This window comes from Dendrobates tinctorius, unplaced genomic scaffold, assembly GCF_039654945.1.
Source record: "Dendrobates tinctorius isolate UK_male_01 unplaced genomic scaffold, ASM3965494v1 ptg000011l, whole genome shotgun sequence".
Classification (NCBI taxonomy): Eukaryota; Metazoa; Chordata; class Amphibia; order Anura; family Dendrobatidae; genus Dendrobates; species Dendrobates tinctorius.
The window spans coordinates 50,720,594-50,738,637 of record NW_027361679.1 but is presented as its reverse complement, the minus strand read 5'-3'; the positions used below and the strand labels follow the sequence as shown (position 1 = coordinate 50,738,637).

Genomic DNA, 18,044 nt, shown 5'->3' with positions numbered 1-18,044 from the left:
TCACCTTTATATAGAAAAATATTTAGAATTGAGAGTCCTCAGTGGTTGATACCTTTTAATGGCTAACTGAAAAGATGAAGAAATGGTTGCACTTAATTGCATTAAGGCATATCAAATATGAAATATGTGAAATACGAATAGCATAATGGCTTTTGTAATCTAGAAAAACATCTGAGATACTTAGCACAAAAATTTGGGCAAAAGATGTGAGCCCATTCACCAACGTCAAGGTGATCTCATTGAACGGGTCCCAATACTAACTGCCTAGTGTGAACTAACCTCTGGCTAATAACATGGTAAAGCCTCTATATATAGGAAGATATCTAGAGTTACAGAACCACTCAGCACCCAGAATATGTTGTGCAGTTATATGTACACTCACTGGCCACTTTATTAGGTACACCTGTCCAACTGTGTGTTAAGACTTAATTTCTAATCAGCCAATCACATGGCGGCAACTCAGTGCATTTAGGCATGTAGACATGGTCAAGACAATCTCCTGCAGTTCAAACCGAGCATCAGTATGGGGAAGAAAGGTGATTTGAGTGCCTTTGAACGTGGCATGATTGTTGGTGCCAGAAGGGCTGGTCTGAGAATTTCAGAAACTGCTGATCTACTGGGATTTTCATGCACAACCATCTCTAGGGTTTACAGAGAATGGTCCGAAAAAGAAAAAAAATCCAGTGAGCGGCAGTTCTGTGGCCGGAAATGCCATGTTGATGCCAGAGGTCAGAGGAGAATGGGCAGACTGGTTCGAGCTGATAGAAAGGCAACAGTGACTCAAATTGCCACCCGTTACAACCAAGGTAGGCAGAAGAGCATCTCTGAACGCACAGTGCGTCGAACTTTGAGGCAGATGGGCTACAGCAGCAGAAGACCACACTGGGTACCACTCCTCTCAGCTAAGAACAGGAAACTGAGGCTACAATTTGCACAAGCTCATCGAAATTGGACAGTAGAAGATTGGAAAAACGTTGCCTGGTCTGATGAGTCTCGATTTCTGCTGCGACATTCGGATGGTAGGGTCAGAATTTGGCGTAAACAACATGAAAGCATGGATCCATCCTGCCTTGTATCAACGGTTCAGGCTGGTGGTGGTGGTGTCATGGTGTGGGGAATTTTTTCTGGGCACTCTTTGGGCCCCTTGGTACCAATTGAGCATCGTTGCAACGCCACAGCCTACCTGAGTATTGTTGCTGACCATGTCCATCCCTTTATGACCACAATGTACCCAACATCTGATGGCTACTTTCAGCAGGATAATGCGCCATGTCATAAAGCTCGAATCATCTCAGATTGGTTTCTTGAACATGACAATGAGTTTACTGTACTCAAATGGCCTCCTCAGTCACCAGATCTCAATCCAATAGAGCATCTTTGGGATGTGGTGGAACGGGAGATTCGCATCAGGGATGTGCAGCCGACAAATCTGCGCTAACTGTGTGATGCCATCATGTCAATATGGTCCAAAATCTCTGAGGAATGCTTCCAGCACCTTGTTGAATCTCTGCCACGAAGAATTGAGGCAGTTCTGAAGGCAAAAGGGGGTCCAACCCCTTACTAGCATGGTGTACCTAATAAAGTGGCCAGTGAGTGTATATATAATAGGTTCCATGTGAGATGCATGTCCCTAATGTATCAGCAGTGTCTGCCCTCCCCCCACCTTTGTAATTCCCACAGTAAACATCCGCAGACTCCGGCCACCTGCGGCTTTTGTAATGCATGTCTGGCCTGACGCTTGTCTATTGGCCAGCCCTCTGTATCTGTGTGATATATTCTGTGTCCTGTGAGTAAAGTGTTGTCAGACTGGAAATACATGGAGAAGCAGTGATCTTTTATATGCGCCCATGCACTCAGAGGAATTCCAGCCAGCGTCATTCATTCAGACTCCAGCCAACGCAGAGCGGACCTCCGAAAACACGGGGTGGTACTGAAAGAGGTACCCCAGCTTGGAAGACCCCGTTACACTGGTGACAGACAGCGGGATTTGATACCCCATCTACAGGAGGAAAGGAATGAATGGAAAATAACTACCAGAAGTTAAAGAGGACTACATTAAAAGATCTGTTGGAAGCCCGAGGGTTGATCGCCAGCAACAAAACAAAAGCGGATTTGATAGCAGCCATCATGGAACACGACAGTGCAGCGCCCCCCAATGTGAACGTGGAGGAGACCGAATTCCAGAGGGAGGTAAAGAACAGACTGGCGTTCTATGGCCCAAACCCTGCAGTAGAGATCATATGAGAGATGATGGCTGATGTGCGTACTGATCTGAAGGAAAAGATGGCCGAGCTGACCAGGATAGAGCTAGCCAAGATGGAAATGGCAGAGCGGACCAAAGTGGAGCTGGCCAAGATGAAGATGGCAGAGAGGAGAGTCAGCGAGCAGGGGGAGCTCTGGCCTTCGACCAGGTACCTTCAACAGTAAGCCACAAAAAGATCCAGTACAATGCCTTCCGACAGTTGGGGGAGGCAGAAGAAGACATTGATGGCTTTCTGCAGGACTTTGAGCGGCAGTGTGCCCTTCATCAAGTAAAGCCGGAGGAACGGGTTCAGATTCTGGCCAGCAAGCTGACATGCCGGGCAGCGGACGCCTATCGCACGGTACCTGATGAGGACTGTATGGACTATGAGCGGATCAAAGAAGTGATCTTGGCCCGGTATGCGCTGGCACCAGAGGCGTACCGTCAAAAGTTCCGCAGACTTATAACACGCGTAACCGATACCCACGCTGAATGGGCCTGTAAATTACGGCGGTCACAAGTGGGTACAAGGGAGCCAAGCAACCACTAAGGAGGACGTCCTCCAGCTCTTCCTGTTAGAATGATTCTTTGATGGACTAAACCCCGAGACACAGGAATGGCTTCGGGACAGGCGGCCAACGACTCTTGAGGAAGCCGCTCGTCTGGCCGATGAACATCATGATGCCAGGAGGCCGCAGTTCTCCGGATCAAAGGTGGTCACTAGGGGCCTGCCCATGGACCTGGAGGGCCCCAAACCACCGAAGATTGTAGGGGGATCAGCTAGAAACCCGGCCTACCACAGTCCCCCTGGGGCGCGATGCCACACCTGCCGTCAGCTGGGCCACCTGCAAAGACAATGCCCCAACCGGACTCAGCATACCCAGTGGCCAAAGGCAGGAACAGCTACCTTCAGCCGGGCTGCTGTACACTGCTACCAAGGCGAAGCTGACCCGGTATTGGGGGCTACGACTAACCAAGGGGTGGAAGAGATGGAGGAAGTGCTGCATGAAGTAGACCCCGTGCACCCAGCCCGGGCAGATAATCGACAACAGCATCGACAGGTCGTGTGGGTTAATGGGAAACGTATGCAGGGACTAAGAGATTCCGGAGCAACTTTGACCCTTGTGAATCCTCATCTCGTCTGGGACCAAGAGAAGACGGACCGGACAGTGGCAGTCCGTGTAGCAGGGGGAGCCATACATCGACTACCCACTGCCAGGATTCACCTGAACTGGGGAGTCGGGGATGGCCTTGTTGAGGTCGGCTTGATGGAGGATTTGCCTGCAGACGTCTTGCTGGGAAATGACTTGGGGCCCATGTTGTCTGCATTCTCGGTGGCCCCTCTGGCTGAGACCTATCCTGTGACCACCCGGAGACAAGCTCGAGCTGCGGAGGCAGAATCACACTCAGAGGAGGCCCAGGTAAGACATCCCAGCCATGCACGTATTCCCATAGCCAGACACATGTCTTGGGCCACCCCAGATGAATTTAAGAGGGAGTTACTTGAGGATCCTTAATTGGAGGGATATCGTGGGAAGGCACAGGAGGGGAGAGGAGTACTAGAAGGGGAACAGTTTGTATGGAAGCAGGGACTCCTCTACCGGATCACAGAGCAGCACCACACAGGGACGAGCCCCACTATAAAACAACAGCTGGTAGTTCCCAAGAAGTATAGGCAGGAGCTACTGCGAATCTCTCATGATATACCCTTGGCCGGGCACTTCGGCGTCAGTCGCACCAGGCATCGTCTGACACAAAACTTCTTTTGGCCGGGGGTAACCTATGATGTTCGTCAGTACTGCCAGACCTGTGACAGTTGTCAGCGCATTGGCAAGAGGGGGGATCGATGCAAGGCCAAATTACGCCCCCTCCCCATTGTGGAGGAACCATTTAGCCGAGTAGCGGTCGATTTGATAGGGCCGTTAGCCAAACCCAGTCCGTCCGGGAAAAAGTATATATTGACAGTGGTAGATTATGCCACATGGTATCCAAAGGCGGTTGCATTACCTAACATACTGGCAGAGACGGTGGCGGCCGTCCTGCTCCAGGTTTTCTCACGGGCTGGATTTCCCCGGGAGATTATCTCGGACCAGGGTACCCAGTTTACAGCAGAGGTGACCAACCAACTGTGGAAGCTGTGCGGTGTAAAGTCCATTAGAAGCGCCCTGTACCACCTGCAAACCAATGGGTTGTGTGAACGCTTTAACGGGACATTAAAACAGCTCATTGGGACTTTTACCAGGACCTACAGGGACTGGGAGAAATTCTTGCCACACCTCCTGTTTGCCTATCGGGAGGTGCCCCAAGAATCCACGGGGTTCTCCCTGTTCGAGCTGGTATACGGGAGACGGGTAAGGGGACCCCTAGACTTAGTGCTGGAACACTGGGAAGGGGAGGGCCTCATAGAAGGGGTACCTATTGTACCCTATGTGCTGGAATTCCGGGACCGCCTACAGGAGCTGACTCAGGCTGTACGTGAGAACATGCAGGCGACCCAGCAGCGCCAGCGCATATAGTACGATCGGAGGGCCAGAGAGCGCACCTTGGAAATAGGACAAGAGGTCCTGGTGTTAGAGCCCACTAAGCAGAATAAGTTTCAAGCTGCATGGCAGGGGCCCTACCAGGTAGTGGGGAAAATAGCCGACACAACCTATAATGTCGCCGATTGTGATGACCCCAGGGTTATCCGCATGTTCCACGTGAATATGCTGAAGTCCTACCGGGAGCGCCCTGAAGAGGTAGTGGCCATCTGTGCACTTGAAGCAGAGGATTTAGCCGGACTTCCCTTGCCGGATGTCTTAGGGGAAAGGACTCAGTCTAAAACATGGGACCAGGTACACTTGGGTGAAGACCTAGGCCCCCGGGAGAGACAGCAGGCAGAGGCGTTGTTGAGGCTGCGACAGAGGATGTTTTCAGAGAGACCGGGGTACACTCGCATGGCACAACATAAGGTTGAGACCCAGGATCAGAACCCTCTGCGACAAAACCCCTTCCACGTCCCTGAGTCTGTACGAGAGGGGATGCGACAAGAGATACAAGAGATGTTGCGTTTAGGGGTCATTGAAGAGTCAGATAGTCCCTGGGCATCCCCCGTAGTGTTAGTGCCCAAGAAGGATGGGACTACACGGTTTTGTGTAGACTATTGAAGCTCAATGAGAAAACAGTGACGGATGCATACCCCATGCCGCGTGTGGATGAGTTGTTAGACCGGCTGGCGGGGGCAAAGTATTTGACCACCATCTATCTATGCAAAGGCTACTGGCAGATTCCCCTTAGTCCTGTCGCTATTCCCAAGTCGGCATTTGTCACCCCGTTCGGCTTATTCCAGTTTCGAGTTATGCCATTCGGGATGAAGAATGCCTCGGCGACCTTCCAAAGGCTGGCTGACCGGCTTCTGGATGGTCTCCAGGACTATGCTTGTGCCTACCTGGACGACATCGCCATCTACAGTGCGACATGGGAAGAGCATCTAAATCACCTAGAAACCTAGAAACAGTATTGGACAGGATCCACCAGGCCGGAATCACCCTGAACCCAAACAAGTGTCACGTGGGCAAAGCAGAGGTTCAGTATTTAGGGCATTGGGTGGGAAGTGGGAAGCAGCAACCAGAACCAGCCAAGATTGAGGCCATAGCCAAATGGCCCATGCCACGCACTAAAACCCAGGTCATGGCGTTTCTAGGGACAGCGGGGTATTACAGGAAATTCGTTCCCAATTACAGCAGCGTAGCCAAGCCCCTCACTGATTTGACCCGTAAGAACCAACCCCGCCAGGTAACCTGGACCTCAGAGTGTGAGGAAGCCTTCCGCCAACTAAAGGACGCCCCCATCAATACCCCTGTATTGGCCGCACCCGATCCAACTACACGTTTCCTTGTTCATACAGACGCTTCTATGTTGGGATTGGGGGCAGTACTGAGCCAAGTCGGGCCGGACGGCCAAGAACACCCGGTAGCTTACCTGAGTCGGAAACTACTGCCCCGTGAAGTAAGCTATGCGGCCATCGAGAAGGAGTGCCTGGCGGTAGTATGGGCACTCAAAGAGTTGCAACCATATTTGTATGGACGACAGTTTTCCCTTCTAACGGACCATAATCCCCTAGTCTGGCTTAATCGGGTCTCTGGAGACAACGCCAGATTGCTGCGGTGGAGTTTAGCCCTACAACCTCTGGACTTCACCATCCACTACAGACCCGGCAAACAAAACGGTAACTCCGATGGACTAAGTCGACAAATGGAACTTGTACCAAACCCATAAACTTCGGTCATCCCCAAACCGATCCGTTGAGGATCAGACTGTGTATGCCGATCGCGTCGCTGAAAAGGGGAGCCATGTTACAGAACCACTCAGCACCCAGAATATGTTGTGCAGTTATATGTATATATAATAGGTTCCATGTGAGATGCATGTCCTTAATGTATCAGCAGTGTCCACCCTCCCCCCACCTTTGTAATTCCCACAGTAAACATCCGCAGGCTCCGGCCACCTGCGGCTTTTGTAATGCATGTCTGGCCTGACGCTTGTCTATTGGCCGGCCCTCTGGATCTGTGTGGTATATTCTGTGTCCTGTGAGTAAAGTGTTGTCAGACTGGAAATACATGGAGAAGCAGTGATCTTTTATATGCGCCCATGCACTCAGAGGAATTCCAGCCAGCGTCATTCATTCAGACTCCAGCCAAAGCAGAGCGGACCTCCGAAAACACGGGGTGGTACTGAAAGAGGTACCCCAGCTTGGAAGACCCCGTTACATCTAGATTACAAAAGCCATTATGCTATTCGTATTTCACATATTTCATATGCCTTAATGCAATTGAGTGCATCCATTTCCTTATTTGACATGTAAGCTGTTTTTTGGTATGCACCTATTCAGACTAGTTCTAGATGTGCCGTCAGTTTTTTCTGTCATTTAACTGAAAAGATGGTAACAAATTGCAAGCTTTTGAGACTACTCAGGTCTCTTCATCAGGCTCGACTAATACAAAATCTGAAGGATCACATATTTATACATATCTTTCCTGCACCTTTATATATCTTCTGCATACAGGAAGACTTTGTAAAATAGGATTTCTGTTGGATTTCATATTAGATTTATTCATCATACGTACTCCTATTGTACCTATAATGTTTGATCACTGTGATCACTGTCAGTACATGTGTTTGATTTAGGTTTTTAGGACTTTTTTCCTTGTTTTTGTCCAGACAGCATTTATTAGTACCATAAGTACTTTTTCAACACTGTTTGAGCTTATCTCTGAATGGCCATTTGCTATGGTCCTGAGACCTGTGGTAGTCTCTGTATGCGTTTTCCCTGAATTGTGTTACTCATGTATGTTTTTGCACTAATAAAGAAAACCTGTTATTAATTTAATTGGCGTATAACTTCCCTTTCTCATAGCTTTCTTATAGAATTTCCAAGTGCCCCCTGGACCTGTTTGATCACTTTTTTGCTTATTTTGTGTTCACAGTTTATCAACTTGGTCTGCAAAATCTGACAAAAATTGATTAGAGCACACTTCCAGGATCTGACACCTCATGTTAGGAGTGGCGGAAGGCACTAAATAAAAATATAAATAAAGTGCCTTCGCCACTCGTGGTCCACCGTGCGGTGGATGGAAAAACCGCTGCTAGAAGAGGCAGAGCACTGTGGTGGTAATGTGCACAGGGTTTAACTGCACCAACTGTGCACTGGAGCAAGCTCTGTTAGAATCACAGAGCTGCAGGCTTAAAGCATACAGAAAACGCTGTGTCTGTTCAAGGTCACAGACCCCAGCGATGCAGACACGGTATTACTGGTCACAGGAGTAGCCTTAAACGACAGGACTACTCCGTCTAGACCTACCGTGATAATAATGTGCGGGTTGTCGCAACTGCGAACGCCCGACAGGACTGCAACCGCTGCGAGGCGTAAACTTGTGCCTAAGAGATGGCACCGCTATTTCGCAAGCACGATGCAGGACGCTAGCTGCTGGAACAGATGGAGCTTGAGCGCGCTGGCGCTGCTACTGGCTGATACCCAAACACTCACACAGACGTATTATCAAAGGGAAGGGGTTTCTTAATAAGTCAGTCACCAGTCCAAGCATCCATCACCATACACACAGCAGCAGTATGAGAATACTAGCGCATGGCGGAACGGCAATGCGCACTTTTTATAACAAACGGGACCTTCCGGAAATCTCCAAGGCTCCAGGAGGAGCCAATAGGGTTCGACACAGGACCTGAGCACCTGACTCCCGAACTCCAATGGGAGATTGTCCTATGCGCATGCTCAGTTGAGGGAACAAAGGACTTGGCCTCTGGAGAGAGTTGCCGCAAGGCACTCTCCTCTGCAATCTCCTCTGCAGCAGACGAAGTGCAGGAGACTGCAGAATGTAAGAGTCTAGATTTCAACATAGGAGAGGTAGTAATCTGACTCCTAACACCTCACTCTACTCCTCTCTTCCCTTTTCTTAGTGTTAGAGAAAGTAATAACAGCAAGGATGGGGGAGGGCAAAGAACAATGTCGAGAGGGGGAAAGCATTAAAAAAGGGCAACTCCGGCTGACAGATACACAGGAAAATATATCATCCTTGAAGAGGGGAAATCATAATAGGAATTTCTGTGCTGAAAACTGCTGAGGAAACAGCAACCTGAACGCACAGAACTCAAATCTGTGAGAAGTATGTACGCATGAGGAATGTCTAAGTTTGAGATAAGTTTGATCCAGCACATAAGAATAATAGAATATGAGCGGCCTGTAAAGTAAAAGAACTGGTAACAAAAAGTATTGAAATTAGACACAGGGAAGTGTACTGCACACTTGCCTACTGACCTCATTTTGATCGCTCCTCTAACTGGATCCCAAAAAGGAAAGGGGTCAATCAAAGTCATGACCAAAAGGGAGCGTTTTGGGGGTGTTCCTGATCACTTCAGGAGTGTTTCAAAGTGGTCCTGGAATGGGGGCGTAAATTTACAAATGTGTTGGAAATACAACTATTTGTCTGGTCTCACACACAGGAGAACTACAGAAGTAATGTTTGGCACATGGAGAAGCAGTGAGAGCAGAGTGGTGTAGAATATAGAGGAGCTGATGGAAAAGCATACAGGCACGCAGGAGAGCTGGTGAGGAAAGAGTGGTGGACATCCTTTCATTATGCTTTTTTAACAAGAAGGGAGGCTTTATTTTCAACTTCACTACAGCTATATGCTTTGAAAAGTAGGTATGTGTCTGATGGATAATGTGCAAACACAGATGAAACAAAACAAAATGTTCTAAATATTCAATTAAATTTGACAATGAAAATTCTTCTACAATACGATGACATATTGCGCCCCTTTTTCCACAGATAACTCCCCCACTAATACTCCCTCCCCTGCTTTGTTCTACTCTATTTTATGTACATATTGAGACATTATCTACAGATAATTAAACTTAACTTTTCTTCTTTGCTCTAATTCTCTTCAATAGGTAAAATAAGCAACGTGGGCAGTCTATTCTCTACTCTAAAATAGATTCACTAACAGAGACCACTGTACTGAGGATTCCAGCTGAGGCGCTGTTAACTCAGTAAATGCTGATTCACGATACACATTGTATACCCTGAATATGAATAAAAATCCAGGCTCATTTTCTGCAAACAAAATGCTGAAACACTCGCATGGCAAAAAAGGACCTTGCTAAATAAAAACACATGTTCTACAGCCCATTAGTGGGTCACAGAGATAATAAAAATGACAAGAAAAACATAGATCTTTATCATGAATATATCGACACACTGACTAAATCATTGATTACATATCACTCACAGTCATGCTGTAAAATGGAAGCAAGGCAGGATTCAACTACAGTATATACAGTATGTGAGTCTAATGCTGCACAGTAAAAAGTTAGTAGTAACAAAAGAAGTGAAAAACACTGAAATAATCAATAAAATATAAAAAAATTTTAACACCAAATATTAGAAACAACGGCGTGTAAGCAGAGAGATAAATATATATATATATATATATATATATATATATATATATACAGAGAGAGAGAGAGAGAGGGGAAGATAAAAAATAGCCCAGAAAAAAATCACAGGGAAAAACATATAGAAAATAGGTCTAGTAATAATATGGTATGAATTACAAATGACAACAAGTGGTGGAGGGATAACAGGCTGGTCTTTGGAAATTAGTCATACATGTTTAAATAAAAGTAGAGGTCCTACAAAAGTAGACAATTAGAAGATGTTATAAGGGTACTCAGCATGAATCCCCCCAGAAAGACCACAGATGAAAAAAAAGGATGATAAGTTACCATATATGCAGTAAATGCCCAGTAGCTCCAGCATATGTTTCACCAGCTGGCTTTCTCAAGGAGTATAAAGTTGTTTTTAACTTTAACTTTTTTCCATAAAAATATTTAAGCCACCCTTGAGTCACTGTAATGTCATCATTTTACATTAAGTCATAAGCCCTAGGATAAATGGCTTTCCCAAAATTGCAGATAATGACTACTTCAGTACAGTGCTGAGGAATATGTTAAAGCTATATAGTCGACAGAAAGTGAATTAAACATATAGAGGAGCACCGTGCCAGTTCACTAATAAATTGTTAGAAATCAATACTATTTTCAAGAGTTAAAACAAGAAACCGAAGATAAACACCAACCTCTGCAAGTGTCTCTGTGCTTATAATACGAGGGAGGGCAGTGCTCGAGGCAGGCTCCGTTATGTAAAGTGTACTGGTCCATACACTGCAAGCAGTCTGTGTTCAGTGGGCCTTTGCATGCATTACAGCTCCAGTCACATTCTGAAAAGGAAAAAAAATATGAATTACACAAAAGTGAATAACTTGGATATAAAATACTCAAATGGCAAGAATGTACAATAGACTGGCAAAAGTTATATCCAAATTGTGTGCAGACCAAATGTACAACTGTATGGCACATAATGCAAATTGATTTATCAGAGGCAACTCTAGTGCTACCTATTGGAAGTAGCAATCCTAAAAGTCAATACTGAACCTTTAAAGAGCCTTGCAACATGCCTTAGAATAAAAGCCAAACTAGAATCTCAATTTCCAGAAACATGTTTTGGGGTATTGCCCTTCCTCAATGCAAAGCATGAGATAAGACTTGGCTGTATGAAAGACCTCTGACTCATGCTTAGGCAGTAATGTTTCTCCTTGTGGAGAGTGATATGCCCAAGGCCTCTCATATAGCCAAATCAGATCTCATGCTTTGCACTGAGGAGGGGCAACACCCTGAAATGTGTCTGCTAATTGAGATTCTGGTTTGACTTTTATTCTAATTCATGAGGCAAGGCTTTGTAAAGCTTTGGTATTGACTTTTAGAACTTCTACTTCCAATATGTATTCAAACTAAAGGAACAAAAAAGCGCAATAGGGTCTTATCCGGGTTATTGCTGGAGAAATAGATTAGAATTTACTCACCCTTTTCAGGAGAGGTTCAGGCATGTGGGATCAGTAATCTGCTTGCTGCACGTCCAAAGGTCAGCTCTGCGACCGCTTGAAACATCAGATTTCGGAATAAATTCTTGGACTTTTGTGCGCTACCAGATAAATTCACTAATCCAGTATTAGGAGAAAGAATAATCCATTTATTTCCCAACGCGTTTCGAAATGTGTACCATTTCTTCTTCAGGGGATGACATATATATTCTTTCTCCTAATACTGGATTAGTGAATTTATCTGGTAGCGCACAAAAGTCCAAGAATTTATTCCGAAATCTGATACTTCCAATATGTGTGATACAGCACAGAAAGAGGACTTAAAAGTCCACCAATAATATAACACAGCAAAAATAGCAAAAAGGTTTACCCGTACAGGCCTCCAGACAAATGCACTATCAGGATGCAGTGGACCCATATAATTAAGATTACAACACAGGTGCAAGAATACCGATAAAACTGCTCGCAGCCTACCAATATATGGAGGGGGCGGTTGCCTGGTATGTTAATGCACAACAAAACACTTGTATGGGAAGGTCAGATTATTGAGGATTTTAGTTTTAAGTTGTTATCAGAATGGAGGGAAAGGGTAGGGTGGTAGACTGAGATGAGAGAGGAGATGTAGTGTGGTGATGAACTGTGGAGCGCTTTGTGGGTTAGAGTGATAAGTTTAAATTGAACTCTGTATTAGATGGGCAACTAGTGCAGCGACTGTCACAGGGGAGAGGCATTAGTGTAACGGTTGAAAAGGAATGATTTTGGCTGCTGCATTCAGGACTGATTGGAGAAGGGGGAGACAGATTAGTAGAGAGTTGCAATAGTCCAGACAAGAATGAATAAGAGTTACACTAAGATTTTTTGCAGAATCAAAAGTAAGAAAAGGACAAATTCTAGAAAGGGGAAGAAGAAAGGAAGAGGAGTAAGCAAAAGATACAGTGAACGAGCTGTCAGAGAGGTAGGAGGAAAAACAGGAGAGAAGAGTGTCCTTGAGCCCAATAGCACGGAGCATAGTGAGGAGGAGCTGGTCATCCACAGTGTATTACTGCAGAGAGATCCAGGAGAATCAGCAGAGATTAGTTGCTATTAGATTTAGCTGTTAGGAGATCATTAGAGACTTTAGTGAGGGCAATTTCAGTAGAGTGTAAAGAGCGGAAACCAGATTGTAAAGGGTAGAGAAGAGAGTTATCTGAGAGATTTCGGATTAGATGCGAGTGGGCCAAGCATTCCAGAAGACAGGTCTGTAGTTAGCAGCGCAGTTCTGGTCGAGGGATGTTTTTTTAAGTAGTGGATGTATGCTGACGTGTTTAAATGAGGAGGGAGAAATACCAGATGAGAGGGAGAGATTAAATATTTTGTTAGGTGAGGGTGACAGCAGGGGAAATGGACTGGAGGAGATGTGAGGGAATAGGGTCACTGTTACAGGTAATAGCCAAGTTGTAGGTTTTACGCATAAACTTATAATGGATGAAATCTTTGGCAAGATTGGATTTTCTCCACAGATGTTCAGCACACCTGGAGCACTGCTGGAGAAAACGTGTTTGAAGGGTGTGCCAGGATTGTCGCCTTCTGTGTTGAAGTTACAATATTCCCAAATGGTTCCCATATACAGTTAATAATGAAAGAGTCTACCAGCCAGTAGTGAGTGAGCTGGTATAAGTTGGAACAGAAATTACCTTAAGTGGTTCTGTGACCAGCTTTACAATATACAATGCATATAATATTAAACAAAACTGGTGTACTTATTGGGCAAGAAAACTTTCAAAAATGATTATAGAGCCGTTCTTACATTGATAGTCAAAGTAAGTACACCATCCTCATCAAGTGATCTAATTTGTATTGTGAAAAGTACTGAGAGATTAAACACTGAGAAAAGAGTCAGTTTGGTACAGCCTTATGAGTTTTTTTTCCACTGGAATGTAGTACCAACTTGCACCCCAAGATGGCACTATTATCTATATCTACCATTACCAACCTGTAGGTGTAGACGCCAGCACTTCATTAGTTAATGTATAAATCTACTGTTGGGTGCAAGATTTAACTAGGCAGCAATTGTGCATGAAAGTAGAAAAAAAAATTAAGGCATTTAAGACGGACTGCTTTTCTTTAACAAGACAAAAAATGAACTTAAGCATGGTTTTACTTCACAAGAAAATCAAATGAAAGTTAAAGAAACAAAATGTGTTCTCCTGGGCTATGCTGATCGATTCTGTGTGTCTGAGTTCAGTGTAATCCCCACCTTGTGCTGAATAAAAGTGGATTTTGGCCTCTTGTTTGGTGAACTGTGCTCAAAAGGTGATAATAGGAGGAATGAGAATGCTGTAATACAAACTTCTAATGCTGAAAGACGAGTAAGCCTGACCAGCAAACGCTTCATAACCATCCATATAAACAGTAATGTCAATGTGCGGAACACAACAGCAATTGAACCATTTCTTTATTTTATAAAAAGTTAATACATTTCAGGGACACCAATTACTCCCAAAAATGAAACAGAGGCCATCCATTCACTTTTCCTGCACAGTAGGTGGCCAGGAGCTCAAGGAAAATCAATGATGTCATTCAGAGGATCAGTGGGGGTCCACTGAGTAAGTCAACTACCCACCTCACCACCACCAGTTAAGCCCCCGATACACACTGCAATATCGCTAGCAATATCGCTGTAAAGTCACCGATTTTGTGACGTAGCAGCGATATTGCTACATGTGATACTTACCTCCGACCGGCTCCCCCGCTGATTATCGCTGGTCGCGCGAGAAGGTCCTGGATCATTTCTCGTCGGGCGCTTCCTGCTGGGCTTCCTGTGGCGCCGACGAGCGACGCAGGATCGCCGCGTCTGACAGGTAAGTTGCGACCCCCGACCCCAGTGATGTCGCTGGTGAGATCTGCCTGTGTGGCAGCTCACTAGCGACCACTAAGCGATGCACAAGCGATCCTGACAGGGTCGTATCGTTGTCGGGATCGCTGGTGCATCGGTAAGTGTAACGGTACCCTTAGGCAGTGATGACTTTTCCTAGAAAACGTCCATTAGCCGGAAAGAGGCATATAAGATTATGGCTTCTTGTGAAGGTTTCTTCACCATGTACTGTTCTACATCCTTCGATTATGCATATGATTCATTGACTCAACCAACTGATCACATATGTCTCCTGTGTATGTGTGAATTACTTGATATTGTGGTAAAGTTGAAATCGTTGTCACATGACAATGGTTATAAGGAAAAGTCAACATGGAGCAGGACAGCACCCTTTCAATGGCATACAGAGTAAGGGTATGTGCACATGCTGCGGATTGGGGTGCGGATTTGGCTGCGCGGATTTTGTAAAATCTGCAAGTAAATCTGCAGGTCAAAAGACCTCCGGTTTTACCTGCGGATTAGCCTGCGGTTTTTCATCTCCACAATGGAGGAGATGGCAAACCGCAGCGGAATCCGCAGAAAGAATTGACATGTCAATTCTTTCTGCGGTTTAGAAACCGCAGGAAAACGGTGCTGAAAATTCCGCACCGTCTGCACTGCGGTTTTTAATATCCATAGGATATTATGGTACTGTACACCGCAGCAAAAACTGCTGCGGATCCGCAGCGGCCAAATCCGCTGCGGAACCGCAGCAGAATCCGCAGCGTGTGCACACACCCTTATTTTTGCAGATCTTACAATTTTTAGCATCCTAAATTTTTTACCAATATGCAGTTATCATTTCCACTAAAGTAGCTGTGTGTGAGCCCCATGAAAATTTGCTATCCTCTTATTATATTGCAATCACCATATTATATGCCACGGTGTACTTACTTAAAGTTGCTCATTTTGCCCTTCTACCCAACTAATTTTTCTCTTTTCCAATAGGTCTATGACATCACGTGATTAAAAACCGACCAGCTGAATCTTTCTAAGCTCTATGTAGAAACTGGAGGACAGTGTTCCCTATGTGAGTCATAAGTCACTGTCAAAAGTCCCTGTAAGGGGGAGGAGGGAGCAGCTGGGTCAAGAGGTGATGTCTGCCAGGAAAAGAAACTTCCTGTTTCAGTCTAAGTGGGTGTTATTAGATGCTTTTCACTGGGGGAATGTACTTCTTCCAGTATGAGTTGATAACTGATGACACTTGGACTTAAAATTTAACTTCTTATGTTCCAATACTAATATCTCTGCAATAGAGAGTCAAGATAAAATAAATAAATAAAAGTTTTTTACCGCTCTGAAGCCACTATTACATTGTGTATCCAGGTCAACATGAAAAATTTGGTGAAAGGTTCTCTTTAATCATTATTTCATTCAAACTTGTATTTATCATTACTAATCCCATCACACACATTCGATAGACAGACAGACTTTTCTATAAGCCCCTCGGCATCTCTGTAAAATATGGACTATACTTTTTAAGTGGTTCTTTCTACCGTCCACCTGTGAGTTTCTTCAAATGTCAGCTCAGTAGGTGATCTACTGTGTATAGTCACGGGAGACACAGAGTCACTTGAACACAGAGGGTCCGGTGCAGATAGTCAACCTCTGTGGTCAGGTATGTGTGAGGCTACTGAACTAGGACATGTTTTCTCTTACCTTTACATGTACCACTGGTGTAATCAAGATAGTACTGCTGTGTACAGCTTTCATATTGGCACTCTCCAAACAGGAGAACCTTCTTTGGGTCTTTACATGCAGTACATCCCTCCGCTGAGCCACACGTTAAACACTGGCTGTTACACGCTGCACAAAGGAAAAGATACAAATGCCATAAGATGGACAGCATACACATTCATTAGGAATATATATTAATTAAACCTGTATATAAATGTCTAATATTTAAAGGAAACTGCTAATGTCCAGAAATTATATTTATCGGCAGATGTAATGTTAATCTGAAGGTAAATTCCATTAAAATCAGATTAAGCTGCCTTATTGAAGCAGCAGCTACATGGCGAAAAATAAGTTATATCCTCCCTGAAGCTGCTCGATCCAGATAATGGGGCAAACAGGGAGATGTTACAGTCATCACTCATAACATAGTGAATGTGACTGTAACTCACTCCCCGACACTGACTGACTGCTCTGCAGTGTGTGAGTGGTGCAGGCTGTCAATCAAAGTGATGGGGAGTGATTATACAGGGTGGGCCAATTATATGGATACACCTGGGTGGGCCAACTCCAAAATGGCCGCCAAGGTCACCACCCATCTTGAAAAGTTTCCCTCCTGCCATATACTAATGTGCCACAAACAGGAAGTGGATATCACCAACCATTCCCATTTTATATAGGAGTATCCATATAAATGGCCCACCCAGGTCTAACCTTATAAATGGCCCACCCTGTAGTGTGCTCACTGCATACAGTCGGTGAAAGTAACCACTCTTTGCACCACTCCGATGACTTGAAGAGAGCATGTACAAGTAGGCTATAACTTAATTTTAACCCTGTAGCCACTGGTCCAGTAAGGCAAACTTACCTGGGGATACAACCCATACCTCCAGGTAAACAGCATTTCTGGAAGGGAGAGAGTCCATTTAGTGGTTGTAAATACAATGGGAGTATATGCAAAAATATATATAAAAAAAAGGGTATTTATGCATTTAGAATATCATATTTGTATCCGAAAATATTTTGATGGCCTCCAGCCACAGCTTGGTAGCACAATTTAGGTGCTTTTAATTCATAATCTAGCCTTAAGTACACTATTACATCACCTCTAAATGAATGTTTTTCACTCGGAACTAGGACTTTTTATTATGAAAACTCAACTAATAGATAACCTGAATGATCACTTTCTTTTTACTGTTGCCAAGAAACACACTTAACAATTATCTCCAGTCAAATAGCAAATACAATTATTGCAGCCTTTCATAAGTCATCCAGTGGCAATCTAATTCTTTGCTGAAATGTGTGATGAAATTCATAGTTTGTCTTTCACTGCTGTAAGACTTGGCTGTTCCCCTTGTATTTATACTCTACATTTCTCAATGCCAATCTAGAGGTGTTTCAGAACTCATGGTTCACAGAAGGACACTGCAGTTTAAAGAACAAATCTAAAAAAAGGTTTCTCAGTAACAAATAGAAGTCTTCATTTCTCACAATAGATTGCACTGTTCTCAGAGGCACAAAAAATAAAAAATCTTCGTAGCTGAAATAACCTTCAAGCTAACAATACTGTGTCCTTTATTGAAGTCACCCAAAGGAAAAGTTTAAGAAGCGGTTTCTTATCTCCATCTCTATTGATATACAGGAAAATAAGGGGAGCAGAATATATATAGTAATATGCTTATTCTTATACTACCAAACTCATGGTATAGCAGTCTACTCATCTCTTATAGCGCTAACACATACAACCCACTAAGATATCATGAACTGCATAAAAAGGCTTCAATAGAGATGCATCTGCCC

The 18,044-nt window shown here is 44.6% G+C and overlaps 1 protein-coding gene across 1 annotated transcript in view; it reads right to left on the bottom strand.

The window, feature by feature from the left end:
* FRAS1 (Fraser extracellular matrix complex subunit 1) overlaps positions 1-18,044 on the bottom strand; it is a 692,624-nt gene that overhangs the window by 210,532 nt on the left and 464,048 nt on the right. Inside the window, exons 23-24 of the mRNA XM_073542109.1 lie at positions 16,230-16,376; positions 10,877-11,017 (exon numbers count right to left, since the gene is read on the bottom strand). Of these exons, the coding sequence (XP_073398210.1) occupies positions 10,877-11,017; positions 16,230-16,376 (288 nt within the window). The remainder of the gene's footprint in view (positions 1-10,876; positions 11,018-16,229; positions 16,377-18,044) is intronic.